General features: G+C 42.1%; 1 protein-coding gene across 2 annotated transcripts in view; it reads right to left on the bottom strand.

Annotated features, from left to right (window-relative positions):
• Positions 1-5,655: 5,655 nt before the first annotated feature.
• Positions 5,656-27,062, bottom strand: part of LOC146869256 (homologous-pairing protein 2 homolog) — a 164,871-nt gene continuing 143,464 nt past the window's right edge. Inside the window, exons 6-9 of one of the 2 annotated variants that reach the window (XR_014981365.1) lie at positions 13,146-13,199; positions 12,892-12,951; positions 6,219-6,440; positions 5,656-6,155 (exon numbers count right to left, since the gene is read on the bottom strand). Coding sequence is in view for 1 of the 2 variants with exons in the window: in XM_085653560.1 (XP_085509686.1) it covers positions 6,384-6,440; positions 12,892-12,951; positions 13,146-13,199 (171 nt within the window). In the remaining variant the exon portion in view is untranslated. Of the gene's footprint in view, positions 6,441-12,891; positions 12,952-13,145; positions 13,200-27,062 lie in introns of both variants that reach the window. The other variant, XM_085653560.1, reaches the window with a different exon arrangement.

Below are 27,062 nucleotides of genomic sequence, written 5' to 3'. Positions count from 1 at the left end.
TGTCTCTTCGAGCCAGCTCATGCGCTGGTGGGCTCAGCGAGACCTAACAAGGGTGGGGGAGAGTTACAAATACTTGGGCCTAATAATAACTAAAGGAGGCAGTCACAATGACCATAAAACAGCATTAAAAACAAAGGCACAATCCCTTATCTTTGCCCATCGCTCCATAAAAGGTAAAATGGACTGTCCCAACCATAGCCACCAATTAAAAGTGATGGCAGCCCAGATAATCCCGACCCTATCCTACGGCTTGGTAACATGGTGTGGGAAGGAGGCTGAGCTATTAAACATCTTACAGACTAAAATTTACAAAGCGGTCTTCAATCTGCCAAAATCTGCATCAGCCGCACAAGTCAGGCTTGAATTTGGCCTGCAAAACCAGAAATATCGGAGCATGAGCAGTTTTGTGAAACTTTGTCATAAACTTCGATCTGCTCACACAGATACACTGGATTGGCTAAGCTGGGAGGAAATAAAACAACGGGGGGAATCTGAAAAGCCAAATATTTGGGGTCAATATCTGAAACAATGTGTGGAAATGCTGGAGTTGGATTCAGTCTGGAAATCAGGGCCTGACAAGGCTACGTTTAGTAAACTAGCCAATGTGGCGGCAAAAAGGAAATCATTTATGGAGGATAAAGAGACATTGGTAAAACTTCGGCATGGTTGGACCATCATGAACTCTTTCATACCCTCAAAACCATTGCCCTACCTAGCATCCCACTTCAATGCACATCTTAAAAACGTATTATAGCTTATCGGATGGGGATGCATGTCTCAAAAGATCTACTACCATCTTGGAAACCGCCGCATCAGACGAAACAATGTCGCCTTTGCGGGTACTACACAGAAACCTTGGTTCATCTTTTCTGTATATGCCCGGCCCTGATAAATCAGAGACGACTTTTATTGAAACCAATTTTAAACGTGCTTAACATTCGAACTTGCAGACAGGCAGTCACATGTTGGCTCAGTGGCTCCTCGATTATTTTAGCTTGCCGTGGAGTCAAATTCCTCGAAGAAGCAATAAAACTCCTTTCTTAATCTCTGGACAGCATAAGTACATCTTTTGAAAGTAAAGAGTATTTAATTCCAGTATTAACACCTTTTTAAAATGAAAAAAAGAGGTTTTAGTCATTGTAATTGCATTCACTAGGTGCATTTTTGTAATAGTTTTAATTAATTATGCAAATAAAGCTTTTGTCTTTGGGTGGGGGAGTGGGCGAAGCTTCTCTCCGTACTGAACTACCACAGCTCTTCGCAGAGCTTGAGCGCTGGCTCACGCTCGACCTAAGAAGTGACGGACAACCTCACGACCACTCTTGTCACATATTAGCATAATTATATAATGTCAGGAATGACCTGATCTCATCACCTTTGTGCCGGTGCTTAGCACCAGCACCTTTTTATCAGGGACGGGACTACACTGCCAACTTACATCAACGACTGCACTACAGTCTGCACGTTATGTGTCAAAGTAAATTAAATAGAGTTGCCTTACTGGCGTGTTATTACAGTCTCCAGAGACCTTCGGTGAAGAAGAAGAGTGCTGCTGAGAGAGCACAGCGAGGTGGATAATAAATCCATATCCATGATGCGAATCAACATGCTTTCAGTGTTGCCGGTATGCGGTCCACTGACTGGGCTGCATTTGGTTCTATGGGAATAGGGGACTACGGCAGTGTGCCATGCGTAACCTTTTTTACACACACACACACACACACACACACACACACACACACACACACACACACACACACACACACACACACACACACACACACACACACACACACACACACACACACACACACACACACACACACCACCCCCCCTCCCCCCTCCCCCCCCTCCCCCCCCCCCCCCCCCGGTGGTTGTGACCTTTGGTCGACATCTTCGGATTCTTTTTCCCCCCCCCCCCCCCGTCTTGTGTTATTCTAGTTTTTCTTCTTATTTTGTAAAGTCTTGTATGTGTTTAATCCCTTTCCTACTGTCTCATCTCTTGGCGGAGGAGGGTGGGTTCGCTAGTGAATTACTACGCCGACAAGAAACTATACATTTTGCAGCGTGAATCTTTCTGGATTCACTATGCTGTGCATAGACTTTGTAGCGGTTTGTCCTTATTGTGGTGGCTGGGTGGAAGATGAGCACTGGTTACTGGGTATGTGTTGTAAGACCTCCTGTCCCACTTGTGCTTCTTTGTTCATTTGGATATCCACACAGTAGTGCTTAGTGAACGTGTGCACTGAAGACCATGTTGCAGCTTGGCAAATGTCTTGAATCGGTGTGTTGGCCAGAAACGCTATCGTTGCTCATTTCTTCCTTGTTGAATGAGCATGAGCTGCTCCTTGTAACAGTTGTCCAGCTTGTTTGTGGCATAGTTGTAGGGTTTGTGCAATCCATCGTGCAATGGTATTTTTGGTAACTGGTCATCCCCAAAAACTGTTTGCGAAGGAAACAAAGAGTTGCTTTGTCTTTCTGCATTCCTTTGTCCCTTCTATATGGTGCATCACCGCCATCCTGGCATCCAGTGTGTGCAGCGCTCTGTGTGCTTGTGGTCGGTTTTTGGATTGTTTGGTTGATGTGGAACCGGGGCACCATCTTTGGCATGAAGTGTGGGTCTGTTCTCATTACGATCCTATCACTGTATCTGCAGGTAGGGCTCTTGAAGAGTTAGTGACTGCAACTCACTTACTCTTCGTAGTGATAGCCACTAAGAAGGCAGTCTTTAGTGTGAGCATGTGCAGTGTAGCCTTGTGCATCGACTCGAATGGTGCCTTCATCAATTGGGTCAGCACTAAGTTGAGGTTCCATGCTGGTGTTGGCATTCTGTTTGGAGGTGCGATTCTCTTTGCCCCTTCTAGGAATCTCTTTACTTCTTGTGAGGTGAAGAAACATTTCCCCGTTTCTCCTCTTGTGTAAGCCACAATCGCCGCTAAGTGTACCCTTAGGGATGTGTAGCTTAGTTTACTTTGCAGTAGGTGTGTTAAATATTTCAGTGCTGTGGACTCCCTTGAGATATTTCTTTGCAACTTTTCTCTAATGCACCATTCTGAGTACCTTTTCCACTTTGCTACGTAGCATTTCCTTGTGGTAGGACTTCTTACCTCCATGAGCACTGCCATCGTACTCGCCGGTAGCTTGAGGTGTGCGAACTCTAGGTCTTCAGGAGCCATGCCACCAGGCTGAGGCTCTCTGGCTGTGGGTGTAGCACCCTCCCGATCTGCATTGTTAACAGGTCCCTTCGTCTTGGGAATCTGGGTGCTGGTGCTTGCACCATCTCCACTATTTGTGAGAACCATGACTGTTCGGCTCACTGCGATCCTATCAGTATCAGTAACATGTTGCTGATCCTGCATTTGTTGAATACCCTGTGTATCAGTGGTATTGGGGAAAAGCGTATGCAAATGTCTTTGACCGACTTATCCATAGCGCATTCCCTTGTGACCGATGGTCTGGTTGCGACGTGTTGGCATTTTGGTGTATTGCAAATAAGTCTATTTTTGGTGTACCCCACTTCCGGAAAATTTCTGTAATTCCTGTTGGTTGATCTCCCATTCGTGGGATGCTGACGTCTACCTGCAGAGTCTGTCTGCTTTCACATTGTCCTTCCCTGGGAGATGTATTGCTAGTAGGTCAATCCTCAGTGGAATAGCCCATGTTCATAACTCCTGTGCTAGTCCTGATAGCGCTACTGACTGTGTTCCTCCTTGTTTGTTGATGTAGAACATGGTTGTGGTGTTGTCTGTTTAGATCAACACCCTGTTTCCGTACAGCTCCTTCTGAAAGGCTTTTAAAGGCTGGGAACACTGTTCTTAGTTCCAGGTAATTGATGTGCTTGACCGCATCCTGTTGCGACCATAGCCCCCTCACCTTGAGCTTGTTCATGTGTACGCCCCACCCTAGCTGGGAGGCGTCAGTCGTGATGGTCACTGCTGGAGTTGGTGGTGTGAATGGTTTCCCCTGTGATATGTTTTGTTAGTTCCACCACGCTTTTTCCTGATGCACTGCGTGTGTGACAACCACTAGATCTTCCCAACTCCCAGTTGCCTGTGGCCATTGCTGCTGTATCCATTCCTGGAACGGCCTCATGTGCAGTCGAATATTTTGGACTAGGTGAATGCAGGGTGCCATCATTCCCATCAGCTTGCTCACCGTCCTCACTGTCAGAACTTGCCTCTTGCGGTAATTACGTGTTTCCTTCAGTATCGCCAATATGGACTCGCCAGATATTTCCACTTAGGAAATGAAGACTCAACTGGGCAAGGTTAGTCTCATCTCTTTATGTTTGGGGGGGTTTGTGTAGGAAAGTAGGATCTGCTTCTTATGGTTACCCCCACGTTTTGCTTAATGTGATGCTGTTTTTCACTAGTCTGACTGGGATGCTGCTAATCAGGACCCCAGTCTATCTGCTTTCTCCCTAGACTGTTGTGTTCAGTACCTAGGTACATCCCAGATTGGATACTGGGGTACCCTTGTCATTCCCTAGTATATATGTACCCCGGTGGTCTCCCATGGGCTGAAGCATGCATTATGCCACCCATGAGATACCATTCAAAATGGAACTACAGGCTTGCCATTGCAGCCTGTCAAAGTTGGTGCGTGCACCACTTACTGAAGATATAGGTTTACTATATCTAAGGGCCACTGCACTTAAAACCTATACATCATCCCTATAGCAGTCCTTTACAAATCTGAGGGCAGGGTGCTTGGTTCTGGGTGAGAGGGTGCATGAGGAGGACACCCCTGCAGCCTACGGAGTCCATTCTCTCGGGTTGTCAGTGAAGCAGCCATATAGTATATAGAGGGGCATCGCATAATCGTGCAATGACCATCTTGAAAATGGCTGCAACAAATCTTGTCATGTTTGGTATCAAACATGTTGGAATCATACCCCCACACCATAAACGGTGTGGGGGTATGATTCCAAGCACCGGTAGAGCCCTCCATTGACACTTCAACAAAGTAGCTAAGGCCGATACATAGGGTGGCCAAGATTTTAAAACCAAAAACCGGGACATTTAATAAATATAGAAGTAGAACTCTTAACTTTTGAACTGACCGAGGCCCAGAACGAGTTCAGAAAGAGCTCATGGACATAGAAAACAAGTGTACAGGGAAACAGCACAAAACTCACACAAACGTGCAGCACTCGGAGAGCACGTCAGGAGCCGCAAACGCGTGTGCGGGGAATGGCATGGCAGAGGGGGTGGAGTCTCGCCACGCCTGGCTAAGCTGATAAGGCACGGTCGGCTTTCAGTTTCGCCCTTCGCAAAGCTTTCTTGTCTTTATGGGGTCAATTGTTTGAAACACATGGCCCCATAAAGATAAGAAAAGCTTTTACCACAGATGTAAAGCAACCGAGCCAGTCCAACTGGGACGGCTCTAAAAGAGAAAAGTGTACGTCACTAGATGCTCTTTTCCAATGGCTGGCCACCATTTAGCATAAACGGTGACGCCAGCCAATGGAAAAGAGGGGCGGGGCTTAAAGCCCACTAGAGAAATCTACCCTAACTCATTAAATCTTGCCAGCGAGACTGCGCATCTCTGCGCAGTCTCGCTGGCGAGACCTAAAAAGCAATCTCACGTGAATGAGTCTAAACAGACAATTTTGGGGCAAAGGGCCATTTTAACATGGTTTTAGAAACACAGGTAGACCCTTTCTTGAATAAATAAAACTTTATTTACAATACGGTACATCGACTGTTCAAGTCAGATAAGCTATATACATATTATCAGCACCACATAAGCTTATATGTGGAACTGAATAATCAACTTTGCCCAAAGCAGTAGGCATTTCCTAGAGGCTTTACTCACTCCGTGTGGCCGACAAATAATGAGAAAAAGGCATGTTGGTAGCGTAAATGCAGGCCAAACAACATAACAAGAACTGGCTTAAAGACTGCATTTCTTCTCATCTCAAATCAGTAACCACCAAGCAAGTACATTACTTTTCATTGCCTCCCACCTCCAACAAGGTTACTAGCTTACAGCACGAAGATTCCATTAAACATTCATCATGCCAAACTAAAAAGACTTTTCCTTGTTTTACATCTTCCACTTGCTGCACTGTTCCCCTGCTCACCTCAGTCAGAAGCTATACCATTTCAGCAGTGTTAACCGGCCCGCTCAGGTATCCAAACATTTGGGAAGCTCTGGCAAACGTATTCCAGATTACAGTCGAACAACAGCTTCCCAGCTCCACAAAGCAACAAAACTCCAAGAATGTTGGGGAAAAAAAGCAACAATATTGATTGTAGAGGAACACATTAAGCGTTAAAAAGGTGATTTTGGAATCAAGGCACTGTTACAAAGGCTGAATACATCAGTTCCAAAAGTAAAGTTCCAATCCTGGTGTTCACGGCCTTCTTTTTCTTGCACTCTCACGCGTCCGGTATGGTGACTTTGCAGTCGTCATCCGTTTCTACCCCAACTTCCTCCTGCAAAATAGCAACGCAGCAGTTAAGGGCGACATGCTTGCATTCCCTAGTCATGCTTCTGTGTGTTCTGGGCTTTGTCCCTCCAGTGGGTAAGGTTGTAGGTGGGATTGGGGTTAGAGGAGGCTCTGGGGCTATAGGAAGGATTTAAGTGTTACGGTGAGAGTTTACGTCTGTAGGTGCAGTGGTCATCTCCATGGTGAGAAGCAGCACAGTCTGCCCACTTTAGAATTGCCATTCTGGTTGTTAGAATAACGGTGCTATGTTCCCTTTTCCCCCAGAAATCAACATTAAATGAAACATGTTCTACAAACCCCAAGCTGAAATAAATGTACTTTCACTCCCACGTGACCAGTCAGATTACATAATATAGTTCTACTATACCAGTTCGCTGTTTATACCACAGGAAATCAAATTCAAAGAGACTTTAATCGATTGCTTTTTGAGACAATCATAAAAATACTTATAAACAATTCATTCGTTAAAACTATAAATTATAAGCTATACATAATTACGTTAAAATTTTGACATACAAACAATCATAATAGTCTCCATGATTTACTAAATGATAGTTTTCCTGAGGCTAAATACTTTTTTTAAAAACATGCCTATTCTCCAGGCTCTGTGTACATCGTCCAGGAGCTGCAGCACAAGCAATGCAGGACGGCATTGTCTCAGGCCCAGCTCTTTAAAGATTGGGACAATCTGGACTCTCCTCAGGTTATTGTAAAACCTACAGAATAACAAAATATGTATGGTCGATTGATCCGAACAGCTGTCACACGGACACAGTCCTAATGTTCGAGACCAATCATTCATACCTGGAAAGCTCACTAGCCTGTGGAAAATATTACATCTAAAACGGGTTAGTAAAAACCTGTCGTAGCCACCAGGTACAAACAGTAAGTAAGACTGCATATTAAAAGAAGATAAAATCAATTGATTATACTGTACAGTGGGATTTGAGCTCTTGCTTGCCAGTCTAATTGAGTCCAGATGAAGTAGTCCCTGCTTTTTTAATTCCTTTCTACTGATCGACTGCATGGAGCTCGGGTTATTGTAATACTCCAAATGGCCAAGATCAGACATGAAATTTCTATTAAATCTCAGCCATGGTATCAGTAGCGCTCCTTCAAGTTTTAAACTATCTACTAAAACATCCCGATTTAGCTTTGTCTCAGGTTTAGACCATATTCTGTGCCATAGGAGGATAGGCTCCATTTTTATCAGATCTGAGATAAATGGCAGACCTAGCTCTGAGTGGGAGACGTATGCAGACGTGCTACTCGGGACAGCTAAGATGTATATCAAAAAGATGTTCTCCACCATTTGGAGCGACTGAGTCTCCGCGAAGCCCCAAACTGCAGCTCCATACATGGCCGCAGAGACGCATTTTGCTTTGTAAATTTGTATAAGTTCCCATGGTGGTCTTCTCCCTAATTTCCTTGCAAAGTTTGTGAGGGACATCATTGATCTAGCCATTATAAGTTTTTTCGTCTTAATGGCTTGTGTCCAGGAATCATTACGATCAAACAATATTCCTAGGTATGCAAAGCTTATAGTATGCTCTATTTTCTGACCATCCAGGAACATGTCCCTTCATATGTGACTCCCGGGCCCACATCTCATTATGCAAGTCTTAGAGATATTCACCTTAAGATCCAGTTGCCCCATAAACTTAGTAAAACCCGTTGTAGACCTAATTGCGTGCGGGACATTAAAACTGCATCATCTGCATAGAGAAGTGCGGGAATGGGGCGTGCGGCTATTTGTGGGAAGTAGTGATTGTCTTTAATCAATGCTTCACATAAACCATTAATATAAAGATTAAAAAGGAAGGGTGCCAGGACACAGCCTTGCCTGACACCCTCCCTAATTGGAAATGGGGCCGTGAGTTCTCCACCTATGCCAAAACGTACTTGCGCCTTAGCATCATAGTATAGGCGTCTGAGAGAGTATTATTTGTGTATCTACCCCTAGCTGTTCTAGGATAGCCCACAAATCCTCATGTCTCACAGAATCAAAGGCAGCGGTGAGATCGACAAATGCCAAGAACAATCTATCTTTTTTCACTCTTGTGTACTTTCCCACTAAAATAGATAAATTAAGACTCTGCTCCACTGTCCTCAGTCCATCCCGAAAACCATATTGTATATCGGCCAGGATGTTATTTTCCTCAGCCCATTCGCTTTGACGTTCCAGTATTATGCGTCCAGCTACTTTAGTCAGAGCATCCAATGAAGAAATAGGTCTATAACACTTCAGATCCTGACGTTCCCCCTTTTTAAAAATTGGAACGATGGTAGATTCCACCCATGTAGTTGGAAAGGGGGCGAGGCAGCTAGCATTTAAAACCTGGGTAATAATTGGTCCCCATAGTTCAGTGTTGAATTTAAAAAGATCTATGGGGATCCCATCCGGGCCCGGGGCCTTACCCCCTGAGCTCATATCAAGCGCACGGGTTACCTCCTCCAGTGTAAACCTAAGCTCAGAATACATAGTCTCAGGATTGATAACAATTTCCCCATGAATACTCTCGAGGGTGGTAACAGTATTTCCATTAACATTGTACACCCTCGAGAAGTAGTCAATCCACTGGTTCTTGGCTATACCGACCTCTACAGACGGTCCCTCACTAGAATTCAGAAAGGGTGTTTTTATCACCCTCCAGAAAGCCGCACTATCACCCCTTAAGGATGCTTCATGGAGGGATTCCCAGGCCTCATTTCTCACTGTGGCTTTTCGTTATCTGAGGGCCACTCTATATTCCCCTCTTACCCTCCTTATATGTTCAACATTTTTGGGTACCCTGGGTAGTTCCCTTTTCAGGTTGGAGTAGGCCCGAGAACACTTTGCATCAAACCAACCACAAGGGTCTTTTTTGTTTTTCATTGAAACAAATAATGAATCCCTTACTGCCTCAGATATGAACTTCTAAGACGAAAGAATGGCAGCTGGAGTTACTGTCTCATCTAAACACGTGTCAATAGCTGAGCTACACTTGCCTATCACTTTTCTAGTGATAGCAACAGGGTCCACTTTCGACCAACGCAGGTTATAGCCATTTGTCTTGTTAATGGTGATGTCTGACAAAATCTGGTCTGTTACATCTTGCCTATGTAATTTATTAGATGGTGTTTGAACTGAGAGACACAAAGGGTAATGGTCGCTCAGAGAATTATCATCCACATGAAATGAAATCAATCTGTGAGCATGGCTATTCTATATAAGAATGTGATCTATGGTAGTGTGGCAACCCCTACCATTAAAAGTGTGGGGCATAGGTGCAGGTATGTTGATTAATTCATTAGCAAATCCCAGATTCATACTGAAAATCAAATTATTATACAAATCCCCCAATGGGGAGTGACGGAAATGGGTATTGCCAATACCATCCTCTGGCAAAACGCCACAGGTTTTCCCTCCTTCGCTTGGGCAAATTCACAGTTCAAGTCACCTACCATAACCAACATCATTTCTCTATAATTTTTCCTAAGTACAGACTGCACATTGTTATGTAGTTGCATTAAGACATCGCTCACTAGGGCCAGAGGTATGTTGTTGTAAAAATGTATCAATAGTATGCAATAATTACCGGCAACATAGATTAGCATTAGTTGATAAGGTTTCCCGGTAAGAAGCTCTACCTTTTTAATTTCCAATCTATTTGATATGTATATACCAAGGCCCCCTTTGGCTCTACCGCCAAGCCCTTCGATAGCTGGAGAATCGAAGGTCTTAAAACCACTACAGTCACCCCAGGTGCAGCTGGAATGCGGTGACACCCAGAAGTAAAAGCAGCAAGTTTGCTACTGGTTCAATCAAATCATGATACAGGTCTACAAGTGGGATGAAAAGTAGGGGTCTGCAAGAGAGGAGTGGCCTATGCAATTAAGGGTGTGGCCTAAACACAAACTACATTTCTCAGATTCTCATAATGTGGAACAGACTGCTATTTTGGTTGCACTGAGCTTTCTGTGCACCTAAATATAGATCAACTTGGCATGTACCTAAAACAGCCAGGATGTTTAGCCTTGTCAATGTTTAACGGTTTAAAATAAAATAAAAATATTTTGTTGCAAATAATTAAAACTGAAAAGGTTTCAAATCTGAACTTGAGATGTGGGAGAGGTACTGGTGTTCAGAGTGTCCCATTATGTGTGCTCGATATTATGCATGGATGCCCTTTTCGCTCCATATCTCCTCCATCTGCATATCTTACACCTCATCTCTTTCCTCTTCAGCACATTTCCACACTCTCCTGAATACACGTCCTCGTATTTCCTTCGCTTCACGACCTTCCCAATCGCACAACGCACCCATTCACCTGCACGCACTGCATTTTCTCCCTTCTTTTTCCTGGTCAATACTTTGACAATGGAGTACATCCTTCACAAGGTTTGCACCTAAAATCAGTCATTAGCAAAATGATAGTCCCTTTAATTTTCTTATGCACAGCATTACACGATGGCAGGACTCTCGTCAATTGACACTACATTATAAACCACTGCCTTTTTTAACAGGACCGGTTATTCTGAAATTAAACACTTATGAGCAAGAAGACATTCAAAGTACAGCATTTGTATTTAGTGCACACAGCTACGAACACTTTCGTATGAATATCAAGAGATAAAGCATTCAAGCCCTGGGGGGGGGGAGGGGGTAGTGATGGCGAGACCATGTATTAATAGGAATAGAATGCATTCTGCCATAGGGTAGAAGGCTGCAGTGAATCACCTCAGAGTTCAGTAACATACTAAGAGAACTCCATCTTGTGTCTCGTTCGATGAGACTGTTGACTGAACTGCAAAATCTGAATATATGTGGCCAAGTGTACTTTATCCCCATACAAAAACAATTCGAAAACTTTCTTGGAGCCCCGGATTAATCCTATTCTACAGGCAAATTAAGATTGGTATGTCTGAGGCAATCTTAAAAAGAAAACAAATGTTTTGTATACCTCCTGTAAACTAAACTGGAGGCATTCTTAACTCAACCTTATTAACATGAAGAGCAGCTTATAAATGTAAGCTTACCTTTGGATAAATCCTGGGTTAAATCCGTTACTAATAGAATGTACCTTTCTGTGGTTTCCACTGCACTTGATAGAGAGAAAGAATTTGCTCAAGTTGGCAGGGTTTTTAATCTAATCTTTAAACTGGCCTGTAATTGCTCAACTGCTTCGCTTTAGAAATGCAAGCCCTTTTCTGACATTCATAACTGTTTTACTCAAATGAAATCCAGGCCTTGCTTTCGTTCTCTACATGTTTGAGACTAACAATTCCCACGGTTTGTGAATTACTCGAGTGGTCTGAGAAATAAGACAAACAGGGCAAAAACTTCTGGGGTTTGTTCGAAAAATAGTGCTATGCAAAAAAGAAGTCTGTTTTCCTAACTAGCAGTATTGACAAAAGGTTTGTTGTCCTGAATTCGCTCTTCTGGTTTTTCTAAAGAAGTTGAGAGGGCCATTTCTTTCCTTCATCCTTTTAAAGCAGTGGTAAATATTTCCTATTCCTGTTCCCTCTTCCATTACTGTACAGCTTTCTGGTTTCGCTACAGGTTTTATAACTCTTTTGTCCCCACCTACAGTAAGTGTGCAACTAGACAAGAATATGATTTCAGAAACGTGTCAGTGTAGATTGTCTTGGGAATTCTTTTATTGAGATGTTGAATAATAGTAAATATTAAATTGGAAGAAAGGTATAACAATGAGGTTTCTACCCTTAATATTTTGTACTTAAGGCCGAACAATGAAAGTAGCAACGCTGTGAACCAAAGACTCTACTGGACACAGAGCAACACAACATTCATAGTTATTCTGAAAATAGATGATGACTCAGCAGGAAATTGACCTATGGCATTTGAAAATGAATGTAGTATGCATTGGGTATCAAGAAAGGTTATACATTAATCAGAATTCAGGTGTAGGTGACACTCTTACCTCCCAAAAATGTACTCTAGCTGCTTAAACACTAGGTAGAGCGGGGAAAGCAGCCCCTTTTCTCAAATGTCCTAGAATCCTGCACTTCCACGCTGGTGCATATTTGAAACCCTGTAAAGTCCATTTCTGGGTGATGAATTTCAGATAGATTTGGCACATGGAATAACTGCAGTATTTCGCTCCATGGCCACAAGACACGTGAGGATCCCTGGGTCTTGGCTTCAGTCACCAAGATTCTCTGATCCATTTCCCCACCTGAAAGTACTGTAGCAATGAGTAGACATGTTTCAATTAAACTGTTAATGTTCAGACCATCTGCTGGTTTCTCAGGTTCAAGACCCATGTGATGCTACCTTTGTACAGCCTCAAAGCTTTCTGCAAATTTCTCATTGTCTCAAATGATTGTGATCCGATAGCTTTGTTTGGTCAATACAGTCAAGTCTGTTCTAAGCTCAATATAAAAATTAAAAAAACACAATAGAATTATGAAGGTATATTAAGATGGTTACTCACAAAAAACTGCTTCTTGCTTTTGGGATATCCTTCAAGTATCGCATCAAATAAATCAGTGGCCTAAAACAAAGTTTACAGTTCAATATTGCTCAATTTATTATTGAAGTGTGAACCTATATTGGCAAAGTATGATCTCAGAGTATGTACAGGACAAAATAACCTCCGACTTTAAATCACCCAATTCACTATTGAGAATACATGATAGTAGTTCATAACAGGTTTATAGCTAGGATAAAATAAAATAAAGCAGTTACCATCCTTTTTCTTTTCCTCCATTCCTTGCAGTATTGTTTTCTCTCAATGTATACCTAAATGAAATAGAAACACCACATCATTAATACCTTTTAACAGAGTAAAATATCAATGGACTTTGTAAAACACACGGTATCTGGAATGTCCACAGCTGTAACTTACATGAGGGATGGCAAAATAGCATTTGAGTTCTAGTGGCAGCTTAAGTCCTCGGTGGGTCCCCTTAAGTGATGTACCGGTCTCAACAGTGAACTCTTCCTTAGTCATTCCACAGGAAGAAGTGGGGGGGGTAAGTGGGGGGGGGGGGGAAGTCTTCCATTTACAATTAGTGGACTTCGCCCATAAAGCCATCCCTATGCAACAAAGCTGAAGACAAAACTACCTCTGAAAGAATGAGAATTTTGAAAGCACCTCTATCTCATGGCTGGCGGCCCAGAGATGTTTTATACAGAACACTATCTCAGCCCGAAGCTCGTCTGGCAAGAGGTCAGACCTATAACCATTTCAGGTAAGAGTAAAAACGTCATACTGTAAAATGATGTATGTTAATCTGTGCAGCACGGAGACGATTTGGCCCGGTTAGCACTACGACAATATGACAAATTAATGTGACATTGGACTTGTGTCTATAGGATATTTCACCTTCCCTTTGTAGCCCCTCAGACACCGCCAGCTCATAGTCTTACGTACTCTACAAAGTCCAAGTTCACCTTAGCATTTTTAGGATGGAGGGTCTCTTTAAATGGAGGGTTTTTCACTTCGCCTAGTGAAGGAGTTCGGGGTGTCTGCAATACGAAATACGAACAGCATCAGCTGTGGCGTCACACCCCTCATTAGTTTGGCTAAGGCATCCAGTAAAGTCAGGGGAAGTGGCTATTGTGGCATATTATCGGTTACCTCCTGTGTCACAGCACTTTCAGTATCAGCCGACAGTGAGGTAATCGCTCGAGCTGACTTCTAGTCACTAGAGGTAAATAATGAAAAGAAAATAGGCTGGGGTTGTCTGATTTACCTCATAAATGAGCACTGAACATCACAAGTGAAATTACAGATTTTATTTCCTACAAGTGAAGTACAAAGGCCTGCTCCTATCAAAGCTGATCTTTGAGCATCTTATCCCTCTTCTCCAAGTGTCATTTTCTGAGCCCCGCCCTTTCTAGTTCTATTCATCCTATTGTACTGGATGCGGCATTACAACTCACAGGGAGGGGGTGACAGGTTTCATCACAGCCAGATTCTAAACAAGAAATTCTCTAGGCCTAGAGACAAGTACACTATCCACAAATACTGGTGGCGGAATAAGAAACGAGGAGTCTGCCGACCCAACCCATGCGGTATAAAAGAAAAGCGACTGAAAGGAACCTTCTGAAGAAGAAGAAAAAAAATCACTTCTCAGGTAGAACTGGAAAGTATTGTGAAGGATAAAACTGAGCTCAGAGGGAAGAATTCAACGTTTCAAAGACTGTAGTTTGTTTGAATAATCCGAAATTCAACTTCAGTATCGATGAGAAGAAAACTCCAGAGGTACTGGGGTCAGCGCTGTTCCTTCATTCGCTTCATCCTTGGTCTCATGTATTTTATGTGTCGACATGCAGCGCATCGAGAGGTGGCGTCTGCATGCATCGCACTCACCAAAGCAGATGGAACATTTGTGGTCACAAGTGGGTTCAGGAAACCTTTTATCCTGCTCCATGCTTGATCACATGACCCAGGGTGTGACGCTGATACCTCAATGTCCCTGTTGAAGACCCCGTTGGAAATTATTTGTAATGCATCAAAACGTTGACGCAGCAACACATTTCCAGGTTACTTTTAACTGATATGACCTATAGTTCGTTTAACTTGTCCTGTAAGTTGGGAGTCCTGGCTTCTTTAACTAAGAGGACATTAAGTCAACATTATCCGTTTCTGTAAACTTTCGTACTTCCGGTTCCCCTCGGTCACTAGGATAACATGATAAATGTTAAAGATCACATTTTCTGTAGTGTAATATGGCAGCGTGCATAGAGGGCCAGTATAGCGAGAAATCATTACTTACAATCTTAAGCCAGTGTGCTCCATCAGTGCCAGAGCCACAAATTGTCTTAACAAGTGTAGTTTTGTCCTACAGTCTGGATTTGAAAACACTTTTCCAACAGATGCTATCATTTTAACCTTTTGCAAGGGACCTCGTCCCATTCCCGTGCGTGTGCTTCGCGTATTCCTTCTGTTGGCAGGATGCAGAGGTGAACTCCTTCTCCACTCTTTGTTGTTCCGCCCCTCACCAGCCCAACCCTGTATTTGTGAGCCAAGTTCAATTTTGGAGTGGCTTAAAAATGGCATTTCTCTTTCACACTGCCCATTGCAGACTGAGGGAAGCCTGCACCGTTTTTTTGGAGCACCTACTTGCTATATTGTTATACTGGATAACTGTCAATAGGTATTAAATACCTTTTTTCAATGCTTGAAGATTGCATATGTGTTTTTGCCTAGAATGCACAGGCTTAGTGCTTCCTCGGAGGGAACCATTGTTCTGGTTGTAAAAATAAAAAGAACCCATAAACGCAGCTTAAAGAAAGTCTGCAATGGGCAGTGTGAAATAGAAATGCCATTTTTAAGCCACTCCAAAATTGAACTTGGGTCACAAATACAGGGTTGGGCTGGTGAGGGGCGGAACGACAAATCAGAGGGAAACCCCAAGAAGAGTGGAGAAGGAGTTCACCTCTGCATCCTGCCAACAGAAGGAATACGCGAAGCACACGTACGGGAATGGGACGAGGTCCCTTGCAAAAGGTTAAAATGCTAGCTTTTAATTGCAGCAATAGAGGCAAAGTAAGGTACTGATATTTCTGCAAGAAATGCAAGCAATATCCACGTCACCTTGAGTCATCATGCCACAGATTTGCTGACCCGATTACCAATAGAAACTCATACCACACAGAAATCAAAACCAATATTATCTGTTTTTGTACAGCAGACAAACACAATGTTTCTTGGTACATCTCGCAGGTCTAAAGCAGAGCTGCTATCAATTAGAGGCCATTCGGCAAGCCCTAGGTAAAGACCTTCAAGGTCACTCCCATTCACTTCAATAGTTTCAAATTGAAATGATGGCCTTGAGGTTGCAAAAAGTGGTTTCTAGTTAAGGAATCTAAAAAAATTGTATACACCGGGTAATCTAAAAGAATACTGCTCCCCAGCTGAACCACAAAATTAGTGTGTGAGGAGTTAAAAATTAAACACGCATTTACAATGCAACGGTCTCTGCATTGTTAAAGTTAGAGCTATTGGCATTGCTCATGACATTATTTTTGTTTATGTTTCTGTTTTAAAACATTTAAAGAAACGGCATTGGTTTTTACAATGCCAATAGCTTAATCACTCTCAAATGCGAGACCTATTGCATTTTCACCCACACACAAAGCCACCAACACACACAGAGCCACCCACAGAGCCACTCACATAGAGCAACCCACACACAAATAGAGCCACCTACACACACACACACACACACACGCAGTAGCCCACTGACCCATTTACATTATGTGCACTTTGTGATCTGCATGGTACATGTTCTTTGCTGCAGGCACATTAACCCTTTCCAAGAGTCAAAACTTCCACTAGACAAAACTTCGATCTCTCTCTAGGAAGAACATTAAACATCAATCATAAGTATACAGTCTTAGAAAAATACACTTAGTGATCATCCTAGGTAATAAAGGCCATGCAAAAACAACAGAAACATCGTGCACAAGTCTGTTGTGAGAGACACTGACAGTTCTGACCTTGTTCAGCTAGTTCAAAGACACTTCATCTGGCCCAGGCCTCTCCACTTGGTGAGTGAGGGAGGGATGCAATCTACCCTGTTGATTTCAGAGGAGCGGCATCCTTACAATTCAAAAGAGTGTCTTTCAAGGTCTCTGAGGATACATCTGTGCAAGCAGAACCTGGGGTTGGATATATTGCAAAGTAAACCACACAGAGGTCTGTTAGCTGCTGTCATCAGATATGTACTTAGTAGTAAGAAAATGTCAAGGACATTCTCCATAAAACAAGAACAGTATTATATCTGTGGATGCAATGACAGAAGCAGCAAAATACCAATGGGGCGGTACACTATGCTAAGCAAAGATTTTTAGTTTATGTGTTTTAAGCCACGCCCTTACTTACATTGGCCACGCCGCTATGAGAGACGCCCCAGTTTTTTCATCCCACTTAAACCACTGGACCTAATGACCACAGCTGCCAACTTTGGGGCTAGTGATTCAGATTCAAGTCATGGCGTCAGTTCAACCCATGTGATTTTGGCCAAATCACATCTTCCAATGTCGGCTGATCGTGTGTAATGTAATTAGATGCTCATGTAAATCGATGTGGTGTTTTTGGGCCAAGTTCGCGCTATATCAAACTGTAAACTTGAAAGAAAAGACTAATGAATTCCTTAGTTTGAAAATGCGAGGAAACTGGAAACTAAAATCGATTTTAAAATGTACGACGCATGATAAAACGCTTCTTGTCTCCCCAGCTTCTGTTTCTGACAGGACTAGTGACGAGCGATTTTTTAAGACTAACTCAGCCTCCTCCAATGCCTTGAATGGAAGGAATTGGGAAATCTGTTTTGTCCTGCAGCATGGCGGCCGCTACTCGTTTACCAAAAGCCCATTTAGCGTTCTAGTTGTTTATTGGAACTGTGTTCAGAGGACGGAAGTCAATGGATTGCCGAATACACTTACCGGTCGGCAGCTCATGCGTAGAATATAGCCAAGGCAGCTGGTGCGATAGGTAATGAGCAAATACATTTTTCCTGTTTTTTTTCTTCAATAAATCCCCACTTCATTATTCCCATATTTCTGCATCTACGAGGAAGTAGTCCCTCTGTTTTGGCAGGGCACTGGTTGGCCGTTTCGGTGTGGGGTCTACTGCATTATTATCTGGAGCAGTTACTTAGCAATGGTGCCATCGGTCTAATACATTCAAGGAAGATGCCACCCTCCTACCCCGGTTTCGTATTAAAAGCTCGCCTTAGTAGGGGGCAGTGGACCCTTGCAAATGTTAGGTTTGCAGGTTGTAAGTTTTGACATTTATACCGCGATAACCTTGGGGGCCTCTAGGACTGTTTGAAGAAAAAAATTAAAACCTAAAGAAATCAGTCCCAGCGCCTTACCTGGCGAGAGCCATGAACACCGCCGTCTTTCTCCAAGGTCAAGCAGAAATGCCTCGGAGAAACGCAGCGGCATTTTCAGATTCAGTGGCGTGTTTTTCTTTCTCTCCTCTTGCCATTGGCTGGAATGTTTACATTCCAGAGGAGGGAAAGAAAGTAAAAAACACGCCCCCGAATTCGAAAAAGACGGGGCTTGTTTGGAGAGACAAAGCTCTTCTCCAATGGCTGACCAGCATTTAAGAGGCCAGCCAATGGAGAAGAGGGGAGAAGAGGGGCGCGTTCAAGCCCCTCTTCTGAAAAACGTTAAATCTCGCAAGCGAGACTGCGCAAGCGCAGCCTTTGCTGGAGCGGGTTTTTATTCTAATTTTTTTTTTTTGTATAGCCTCTCCATTTTCGCATGTTATATTAATAAGATTAATTGATTAATAGTAATTGTATTAACCAGTTTGCTGTGCATTTCTAATCAACCTTATTAAAATAAAGAATACACGTGGGAATTGCATTTGCATGGCTAAATTAATACGTAAACTAAAACGTGTACGCATATTGATCATAGATAAGTAGAAAATTACATATTATATGTTGCTTCTGTGATGTATTTGTGATTTGTGCTTTATTAATGTGAGTATAACCCGCAGTAAGTGTTGCTTCTGCTAGATAAATGCACACACATATGGGTATTAGCAAGGGGATAACATTTCGTTAGTCATTTCCATGTATTAATTACGTTTTTGTGTCTCTTTGCTTAAGTTGACCATTTCGAGTGGCCACAAGATGGCGGACATCCCTAGCTGACAATATGACTTCATTGAAGAGGTCTATGGGTGGACTGCGCATGCGTCGCCAGCAGCTGTGGTGACCGAACAGTGACCCTAACCCGACTGTGCCCACCAAGGACACCCTGGGAGGAATGCCAAATTTATTGAATACAATAAGAAGATACTTATTCCCGGGATTTAAAAGAACTACATTCAAAAGAAACATTTTCCACATGGGAAAGCGATGGCACAAAGTCCATCGACCAATCAGAGATGACTTAAAGAGACTACTCGTAACTTTTGGAATGTAATTTTACTATAAAACAGCCTAGATTAGAGAGGGTAGGATCGGAGCTCATCGTCACATCTTTGAATTTCCAGACGTTATGCTGACGGAGAGGACGGTGACACTGCAGGACAGCTGTTTCCAAAGACTCTGACAGATTGGACTGAGGACCAAGATTCTGATTTAGAGGACGACTTTAGCCAGATTAGGTAAATATGATGGTCAGCTGCTTGAATTAACAGTCAATTTTCAATTATTAGATAAAGATTTATAATTAATTACAAGAACTGTGTCGTTATTATGAAATTGTGTATTTATGTAAATAAAGTGTAGATTGAGTGTCACTTTAACCAGCAGCTAAGCTGATCCATGGCCTATCCATGGGAGGAGTACTAAAAGGTGAAGCTTAGGCCTTAATGAATAAAGAAAAGTCTCATTGGGAATAAATTGGTACTTCCTTCCATCACAGCGAACGGAACAATCGCCTCTTAGGAAAACAGATCAATAGAGGATGAGTGTTGGTGTTATGGGCCCCACCAGCGAATGTAGTGATCGAGTGTGTCTGTGCGATCTATGATCTGTAACGAAAAGAGGGATTTTGCATTCCGCGCTGCAGCAGTTTTTCCTGGTAGCAGAGTTATGGTTAGCCACTGTTTTGGTTTGGTGATCATTGCTTGTAAATAGCTGATTGATTTTGATTATTGATTAGTATTGATTTATGTACTAACACTCTATGTTGAGTCGCGTCGAGTTATATGTTGTTTGCACGGCTTCTGGGATGTAGGGAGTCGGAAGTTTGTAACAGTTCCGTAGTAGAGCAGAGGTAAGCGCTGCTCTCGGGAAAGACGGAATTGTTGTTGCCCTGTAGGTACACTGGGGAAACGTGTAATGATTGAAGTTGCACGTCGCATTGTTTGGGTTCGATTCGGTAGCATCGTCGTGTGTTACCACTAGAAATATTTTCTGTGTAAAAGAAGTGTGTATGATAGCAAAGGTTATCTGTGAAATTTTGGTCCAAATGGAATACCGATAACGCTTATCACTGAAAAGGTAGCAGGTATTCTCTGAGTTTGTTAGAAGGACAAAGTAGAGGTAAGCGCTGCTTTGTTAACGTATGTCATAATTCTGTAGTAGGACAGACTGTTCGCTGTTCTCGAGAAAGACAGGATTCTGTGTGAATGTGCTACATTTTCTTGTGTGAAAGTGCGTGAACGAAATGGCATTCGGGTTGATTGTAAAACTCTGGATTTATTTCTTAAATACTAGAGAAACAGTTAGCTAATGCTTGTTAGAAGGGTATGGTAGAGGGATGTGCTACTTTATCAACGGAAGTAACGATTCCGTAGTAGGGCACAGGTAAGCGCTGCTCTCGGGAAAGACGGAATTCTCGTGAGAAAGGTCTATTGCTGTTCTTTGGTTAGCGAAGCGGACAATGGAGATGTTTTTGTGCTGTTACTAATAGAATCGTTAAAAAGTTGCAATAGAAAGTTCACTGAGCGGACTTGTAAAGGAGGGGTAGACAGAAGCAGAGCTGTCGCAGCGGCTGCTGATGTCAGAACGACCGCGCTGGGATTGGACAGTCGGTCAGAACTGTAAAACGCTCCGGATTGGTGCGTTAGTGTAAAGCCGCGCTAGGAGTGGAGAGATACAGGGTGACGAAAACGCTCCTGATTGGTGCGTTAGTGTAAGTCGCGCTGGGATTAGAGGACTGACAGAGTGACGTAGACGCTCCTGATTGGTGCGTTAGTGTGAGTCGTGCTGTGAGTGGACAGAATAGCGGTACAGTTGTAGAGAGACTAGCGATATACGGACACCAAAAAAAAAAAAATTATTACCAATCGCAAGAAAAGAAGAAGTCGTGGTTTGGTAAAGTGAAAAAGTGGTTTAAGCAAGACAAACAGGTCAAGACTAGGGAAGGACAGTTAATTCCTCCATCGAAAACCCCCGCATCCTTGATGATTGCATAATATGGGTACCATACTTGTATTTGGCTAGACAACTGGGTAAAATACACCCAGGACGATGGAGTTCTGGCATTTCCAGAGCATGGTTCCTTTAATTTGGCTGTTTTAAGGAACCTACGGGAGAAGATGATGTATTTAGAACCAAGACCTAGACCGATGCAGTTTGAGGCATTGACGGAATGGGAAGACGAAATGCATGAACGAGAAAAACAAAGAAGTGGTAGAAATTTTAGATATCTGTTTGGCAGATCATATGGACATGAAACGCATGCTGATCGAATGAAAAGGTGGCGGGATGCAAGTATGACTGAGGGTATGTTTCCTGTGAGAGCAGAAGGAGAGAATGAAGGAAGAAAAAGTGTGGAGAAAAGAAAGAATGTGGAATGAAGAGGTTATGGAGCGAATGAATCAGATGATGATGTGCTGGATGATGTGTTTTATAAAAATCCACCACCGTACCGACCAGACCCAGAAATATTGACACCAAGTGCCCCAATAAGAGAATCATTAGGAATTATCAAAACTGAGACTATGTCACCAGATTTAGGAAGGAGGAATTCCATTAGAGAAGCAGAAAAGAGGTCGGAGAATAGAATAAATAGTGAAAATTCAGCAGAATTGGCCAAAACAACTCTAGAATTGACAGAGAAAATAAGAGAATTAACCAAGAATTTAGAGGCTGTAACAGTTCCTGTGATTATAGGTCCAGTAATGCCCATTTTTGAGAAGCAAAAGGATAGCGAACATTGCTTGACGGTACCTTATCGGAACCATAACTTAGTTGACAGTTCAGAACGGAGTCAAATTGAGAATCCGTGGGGACATACAGTAACTATGTTTGAACCAAGCGTTTCAAATAATCCATTTATAAATCAGAATTATGTTAAAAAGAATAGAACGACAGTAGAAACATTATTGGAACCCCAGAGAATTTCAGAACAGAGTAGTGTAGAAAACCCAGTAGGACCTTCAGTGAAGAACTAAGTGAATGGTTAAGAGGGTTACAGAAACAAGACTCCCAGTCAATAGATGTGGCAAAATTACAGATGGTATTGAAAGAATTAATTGTAGGGACTATACCTGTAGAAAAATTGAAAAATTATCAGGATGAGGAATTGTTATTCCTATGTAAGAGTGTGACATGGAGAGCAAAAAATCTACATGAAAGATTAGGAGAAATTGCAAATGAAATGGGTATAGAGATTGATAAGGTAAAAGCTTTACAGAAACCCTATCGAGTTGATTTTACTGAAAGGGACATTGAAAATCTGAACACCACAGGACAGATAGGACAGATCAAGGACATAATCATTTTATTGAGAAAATGGGGAGATGTGGATAAATGGAGAAGTAAGTGGTATAGAAAGCGTAGTGATGCCTCAGAAAAGACAGTTTCGGCTTTCCCTGTTAGGGAGAAAGAAAGGGTAGTAGCTGAATATCACATGAGAGAAATTCCAGGAGGTGGATATGTACATGTCCCCTGAACAAGACAGGACATTTTGTCGTTTACGAATGACTTTCCTCGACTGCGCAAAAAGCCCGTCGAGTGGTACAGGCAAGTAGACAGATTTGTAAAATTATCCAAAGTATTATGGATAGATCTGAATAGCCTATTTGATATAATAGTGCCAGCAGATTTGTGGACAGAATGTAAATTAATGATAAATTGGCCAAATCAGGAATACCCTAGGGATCCTAAGACAGGAGCTCCCGACCCAGAGGTAATGAAGAAATATGACCAGGTTACGGTATTTTTGAAAAATAAAGTACCCCCCAAAGAGACAGATTGGGTAAAAATTGACCGAACACATCAAGAAAGTAAGGAGTCAGTACATGCACACTATGAGAGGTTGATCTTGGCTTTTAAACAGTTCAGTGGAGATGAGAACCTGAGTGATAAGGTTTTGAGTCATTTCGTATACAGATTTGTATATGGATTACGTCCGGATATTGGTGATATGATAAAACAACATACAGTAGATTGGCAAAATAAGAAAATAGATGAAGTATTAAGACATGCTAAATATTTTAGTCAAAACAGCGATAATTAAAAGAAAAAGCAATGTGGGCACAGGTGAAAGTGGCTGAAAGACAGGAAGCTCAGCTAGTTGAACAAGCAAATAACCCAGGAATTAAACCGAGATTTGGCCCAGGAAAGGGGAAAGGTAATATAGAGGAAGCTAAAAAGAAGTTTCCATGCCACAATTGCGGTAGGTTAGGGCATTGGAAATCCGAGTGCAAGTTTCCTCCAAGTACTAATAATGAAAATCCATCATTGAATCCACAGGTGCAGAATGAGGTGAGTGATCAACTGCAGCAGCAGCAGCAGGTGGTTACCTCACAGAATCAGGTGCCAAAACCACCTTTTCCGCAGAACAGAAACACACAGAAGTATAGTAACGAATCGGGATTCTACAATGAAGAACAGGTAAATAAACCGCAACGCGCTCGCGCTGTTTCGCAGTATTGGCTGCAAAGCGATGAGAGTGAGTCAGAAGGAAGCGATTGACGGTGCCGAAGGGAGGAAGAAGAGTGCGTACTTGGCGCAACCCTAGAAGTAGACCAGACAGGACCATTTGTAGATGAGAGGGTTAATGATGAAAACATTACTTTCCTAGTGGACATTGGTGCTACTCGATCAACTGTAAGATCAGCTGATGTTAAGAATCTTCCTCTTTCGGATGAAACATTCCAAGTAGTTGGTGTGTCCAACAGACAGATAAAGACATTTTTGACAGAACCAGTAAAAGTTAGTATAGGGAAATTTATAGAGATGCACCGCTTTGTTTGTGTGCGACACCAGTCCAGTGAATTTATTAGGTAGGGACCTGTTGTGCAAAATGAATTGCACTATATTCTGTTCTCCAGATGGAATAGCATTTGAAACACCAGATGAGGATGTACTGTATAAAATGACCATAGCTAACAGAGAAGATGAGGTTACTGAGACTTATGCAATATTCAACCCTGATGAATTACCCAAAGAATTGAAGCAGTCAGTAAAGGTGGAAGTATGGGATTTTACCGGAGAAGATGTAGGACTAATGAGAAATATAGATCCTGTGAAAATAACTGTGAAGGAAGGAAAAAGCTATCCCAATATTCCTCAATATAAATTGACACCTGAGATAATTGAAGGAGGAACCCCAATAATTGAGAAAATGAGTAAACAAGGTATATTGAGGGAGATAATGAGTAGTCCATGTAATTCACCGATAATGGGACTGAAGAAGCCCAATGGGAAGTTCAGGATAGTACAAGATTTGAGAAAAGTAAACAAAATTGTTGTGTCATGCTGTCCCATTGTGCCAAATCCATCAGTGATTTTGTACCAGATTCCCCATGATGCGGAATGGTATACAGTAATTGATCTATGCCATGCTTTCTTTTCTATCCCATTACATCATGACAGTCAGCAAATTTTTGCATTTCGGTTTGGAGAGAGGATTTTGGCATGGTGCCGAATCCCACAGGGGTATACAGAAAGCCCTTCGATATTCAACCAATTGTTGAAGAAGTCATTAGAAAGCTTGCAAATGCCCGAGAGTTCAGTATTAGTTCAGTATATTGATGATCTTTTGGTAGCATCAAAAACACGTGAAGCTTGTGAGGTAGACACTATAGCACTACTAAATCATTTGGCAGATGGAGGATTGAAAGTGTCACCAGCAAAATTACAGTATTGTAAGATGGAAGTACAACATTTGGGACATAAAATTGAGAAAGGATTGAGAAAAATAACTATAGACAGAATCAGAATCATAAAAGGAATGAGAGCCCCCATGACTCAAAGAGAGGTGAGGATGTTTCTGGGACTGGTAGGGTACTGCCGTCAGTGGATTAGTAATTTTTCCCTGATTGCAAAGCCCTTGGTGCGTTTAACCAGGAGTGATGTAAAAGATCTCCTGGAACTGAACAAAGAAGAATTGACAGCATTCAAACGATTGAAAGAGGGTTTGTGTGAAGCACCAGCACTAGGCATGCCTGATTATGAGAAAGAGTTTGAGTTGTATTGCAGTGAGAGATATGGATGTGCACTCTCTGCGTTGATCCAAAAACATGGAAGGTTGAGGAGACCAATTGCGTACTTCTCATCAATGCTTGACCCAGTAGCTGCAGCATTACCTGGGTGTTTGAAGGCAGTGGCGGCAACATGTCGAAGCCTGGAACAGAGTGAAGGAATTGTGATGGGATATCCATTGAGCGTGTTTGTACCTCATGATGTGGCGATCCTTTTAACAAGGAGTCGTACTCAGTATATGACACATAGTCGGCTGACTAAGTATGAAAAGGTCATTTTAGGTGCAACAAATGTGAGTCTTGTGAGGTGTTTGAATGTGAATCCTGCAACTTTGTTACCAGATGCTGAGAATGTGGAAGTGAGAGATGAAGCAGATCATGATTGTTTGGATGTGCTTGAGTATTGTACGAAGCCACGGCCAGATATAAAAGATGTACCTTTGCCAGAGAGTGATTTCTTGTTGTTTGTTGATGGATCATGTTTGAGAACAGATGACGGAGTACTAAGTGCTATATAAGAAATTTTTTTACCTATGCCTCTGGTGACTTCAACACTTATTCGTATGAAGTAAGATAAACGAAAATTAATAAGTTTATCCAAGCAATGATTTATGCCTTTTATTTATTTTATTTTTTAAATTAATATCTTTGATCACAAAAAGAACACATAATAAACTACACAAAATACCACATTGATATTTACACAATAAAAGTGAACAACGTGAAAAATGTGTTTTGACATACAATTATAAATAAACTCATAATAGTCAAACATTGAAACCATCAAATGCAATGTCACAAAAAACAATCATTATATAAACAATACGAAATGCAAAGTTGTCAAACAAATTGATAGATTGGACACCTAACACCCTTATATTTGGAATCAATCAAATCCCCTACATGTCAGGGACACAAGGGAGTATATTTGTGATATTTAACCAAGAAGTTAGATTCCTTTGTCTGCCTTGAAATATTTAACCAAGGAGTTGAATTCCTTTATCTGCCGACGCGTTTCGAGTGCCGGTTAAATCAATTGCCGCACTCTCATCAGGGCTGGATTAATCTTTCACACGAACAGACTGATTGTGACAAAAAAGGGAGGGATGAAAAAAAAGAATTTGAATTTTTATTAAAAAAAAGGCGCTTCCCAAAGCCCTAATTGTTTTTCTATCTGTACAAGTTGGTGGTCACATACCTGCATTATGCCGGTTGCATGTAACCATCAGCAATGTATAACACACAGTGGTTGCCAAACTGATTTTCAATATTGCGGGGCCAAGACGATTTTTAAACCGCAGATCTTTAATTCTGCAAGAGAAATGTTACACGCACATTCGCGGTGTCTGTTTAAATAAGTTTAAAACGTGACAACTAAGCACAAGTTATTTACTCACTCAAGAAGGGGGGCCAAAAACGTGGTCCCACAGAGGAAGTGTTGTAACAAATACCGATCCTTCACTCTCTTTAAAAGTAGTTCGTGGCTGCAAGAGCAAACAAGTGTAAGAATTTGTAAAAATCGTTTTTTAGCTAAACTCACTTGAATTCAAATGCAAACTATTTTGCTCACCTAAAGAAGCTTCAAGCTCAAGATTTCAGGCTCAAGGTTTCAAATGGGATCTGTCTCCATTACTGCTAGCAGCTCGCCGAGCTGATTAGCACATCATGTGATGGTGCATCAGTGTCACATGATGCATTTCTGACCAATCACAGGAGGAGATGATCTAATTACATTCGTATTGACTTCTGGG

Source organism: Triturus cristatus, chromosome 1_1, assembly GCF_964204655.1.
Source record: "Triturus cristatus chromosome 1_1, aTriCri1.1, whole genome shotgun sequence".
Taxonomy (NCBI): domain Eukaryota; kingdom Metazoa; phylum Chordata; class Amphibia; order Caudata; family Salamandridae; genus Triturus; species Triturus cristatus.
The sequence above is the reverse complement of the archived record's forward strand: the minus strand, read 5'-3'. Positions and strand labels throughout refer to the sequence as shown.